The following is a 2872-nucleotide window of genomic DNA, read 5'->3' on the forward strand; positions in this document are numbered from 1 at the left end:
TATTTTTAATGATATTGCTTTATATTTACAGATTTTTCCTAAAGGAACATTTGTATCTTTATATTCCTAGTAGCTCTCTATTCAAGAACATGGTATGCTTTTCCGTTGTTTATATATTCATTTGAATCTCTCAGTAAATTGTTCACATAAATCTCACACATTATTAGATTTATTCCCTATGCACTTTATCTTTGTTGTTGCTGTAGCTATTGTAAATGAGGGTCTTGTCTTTGATTATAACTCTAACAGATTATTGTCCTTATATTACTTGATTTTATATCCAGATCTTATTGAATTCTGTTACTGTTTATAATAGTTTTTTTATTGATTCTTAGGTTTTCCAGTTAAAAAAATGATTACCATGCAAAGAATTACATAATTTCTTCTAGAGTAATTTAAATAGTGGTGATGGTAGATGTCTTTGTCATTCTAATTTTTAAGATTGATTTTAGTGTTTTCCTATTAAGTATAATATAATATGTATTTAGGTGGAGATATATATGTATATATATGTGTATATATATATATAATGTATATTTTCATAAATCTATTGTTTCATCATGTTAAGAAAATATCCTCCTAGTACTGTTTCATTGCACTTAAAAAATTACAAATACATACTGAATTTCATCAAATGCCCTTCCAGCATTCACAGATATGATCATACGGTTTTTCTGTTTAATGTAGTTAATTATATTAATTAATGTCTTACAGTTAAACCATACTTGCATTCATGGAATAAACCCCACTTGGTCATTTTGAATCGCCAAGTTGTTATTTTATTGACTATAAAAACCTCTCGCTAGAATTTTATAATTTTAGATGCAATCAAGGGGGGACAAATGCTATTCTCATACATGATTTCCTTTAAATTCATATATATATATATATATATATATATATAAAATTTCATTCAGAGGGAGAGAGAGTGAGAGAGTGAGAGAGAGAGAGAGAGAGAGAGAGAGAGAGAGATACAAAGTAATCAGCATCAGAAATAAAATTATGTGTAAATGTCTTCTGAACATCCATGGAATACAGAGGTGAAATAAACCAAGCGATGGCTTTTTGGGGAAGGCTGAAGAGGATGTGCCCCTTTGTGAGGGGTGACGGTGTTCACAGCATCATTGTCTCTTCTATCAAGGGGAATCAAATAGGAGATCTAGAGCTTGGGCCTTCAGTACCCTTCCCAACAGTATTTTTCATTCTCCTTATGACTAGTGCTTTTATTTATTTATTTATTTNAGGTAGCCAGCCACCTTTCACCTGGTGTGTCTTTCACCTTCAGCCTGCTTCGCCACTGACCTTGTCCCCCACCCCACCTCAGCTTGGTGGCCACCTCTAACCCTGTTTAGCAAATGCCTTAGGGGGCCGTAGTTTGTCCTAAAATACAGGGAGGTCTCTGACTTTTGGAAGAAGAGTCACTCAAAACTCCTTGAGTTGATAAAGGAGAAGAAATTAAGCAGTCTCCTACCTTGTTTTCTCTAATCCTGTTTTTCTGGTATGTCTCTCCAAGACACCAATTTCTTGTTTTTTGGAAATTCGCATTCCTCCAGCTTTTACTATAAACAAATAAGCATCAACATGGAAATCATGGTTAGAACCGCAGGAGAAGACTTGCTTTGTTACTCAAGGTATGAATTTAGATTTGAAGGGAATTTTAGATTTTTTTTAAAGATCTACACTTTTATCTAAAACAGCAAAATACAAAAGCTACCCAGTAACCACGTAAGAGAAGAAAAAAAACCCATGTTTTATGCAAACAAGGTGGGGAAAGGAAGAAGCACTGAGGTTTGTTTATGTTCAGAGAAGGGAACTGAGGTTAAAAAGGCAGCCTGTTACATCTTCGATTTGGGGAGGAGAATAACAACACACTCCCTTAGGCATTGCAATGAAAAACATTTTTCTTGTTATCAAACCAATTACATTCTTCATGATAGCAACTGACAATTACAATGTGACCCTCCTATTTTCCCACAAGATTAAAGTTTGTGCAAGGCTTGCATTTTTTTTTTCCAGCTAAAGCTTTCAAAAGCCAAATTCTGAGCATGAGCCAAAAGTCAGGGCATGCGGTGATAACAGGCATTTTATTCAACAGAGATGCTTCTGATCCCACCATATACCCACATTTCATCCTAGACCCTGAGCCTGGAATGTTGGCTAAACTCAGATATTATAATGAGTAATTAAACTGCATAATAATCCTGCCATTCAAGAGATCAATTAGTGTTAATTAGGCTACAGATGACCTAACAGCAATTCAAGTGTTTAACAATGTCAGATAAAATCAACTTTTGAAAACGAACAACCCATTTCAGATTGCAAATCAAAGCAAATACTTTCTTCTGTTCCCAGGAAATTTGCACATCTGAAAACTGACAAGCTCAAATGAGAAAAAACTAAATGGACATTGATTTGTTTGAACCTATTAATTCTTTTTATGGGGATGTCAAATGGGCACTTTTCTAAAACTAGCTCCAGTAAAGTAAAAAATAAGGAAAGCCTGTTTTATTTCTCCATGCCCTTGTGATTTGACTTCGCCATTGTTCTTTTAAAATGATTATATAATTTGTTTCATTATAATACCTGTATAAAGCACACAATTCAAAAAGCATGAAAGGTCTGCAGTCTCCCTCCTACCATTATTTCCCAGACCCCAGTTCATCTCCCTACATACTGCTAATGTTATAAGTTTCCTACATATCCATCCACAGATATTCTAATGTGTCTACTTACATATCATTTTTTGAATGGCAGTATATGATATACATCGTTCTGCAACTTGTTTGTTCATATTCTTCATTCAATCATATATTTTGGAGTAAGTTCTATTTCAATACATATATAGAAATGTGTCTTTCTTTTTAACATCTAT

General features: G+C 33.7%; 1 protein-coding gene across 1 annotated transcript in view; it reads right to left on the reverse strand.

The window, feature by feature from the left end:
* DAPL1 (death associated protein like 1) overlaps positions 1–2872 on the reverse strand; it is a 25969-nt gene that overhangs the window by 15013 nt on the left and 8084 nt on the right. Inside the window, exon 2 of the mRNA XM_019636827.1 lies at positions 1472–1559. Coding sequence (XP_019492372.1) covers positions 1472–1559 — 88 coding nt within the window. The remainder of the gene's footprint in view (positions 1–1471; positions 1560–2872) is intronic.

The sequence above is a fragment of the Hipposideros armiger genome, unplaced genomic scaffold, assembly GCF_001890085.2.
Source record: "Hipposideros armiger isolate ML-2016 unplaced genomic scaffold, ASM189008v1 scaffold_30, whole genome shotgun sequence".
Classification (NCBI taxonomy): domain Eukaryota; kingdom Metazoa; phylum Chordata; class Mammalia; order Chiroptera; family Hipposideridae; genus Hipposideros; species Hipposideros armiger.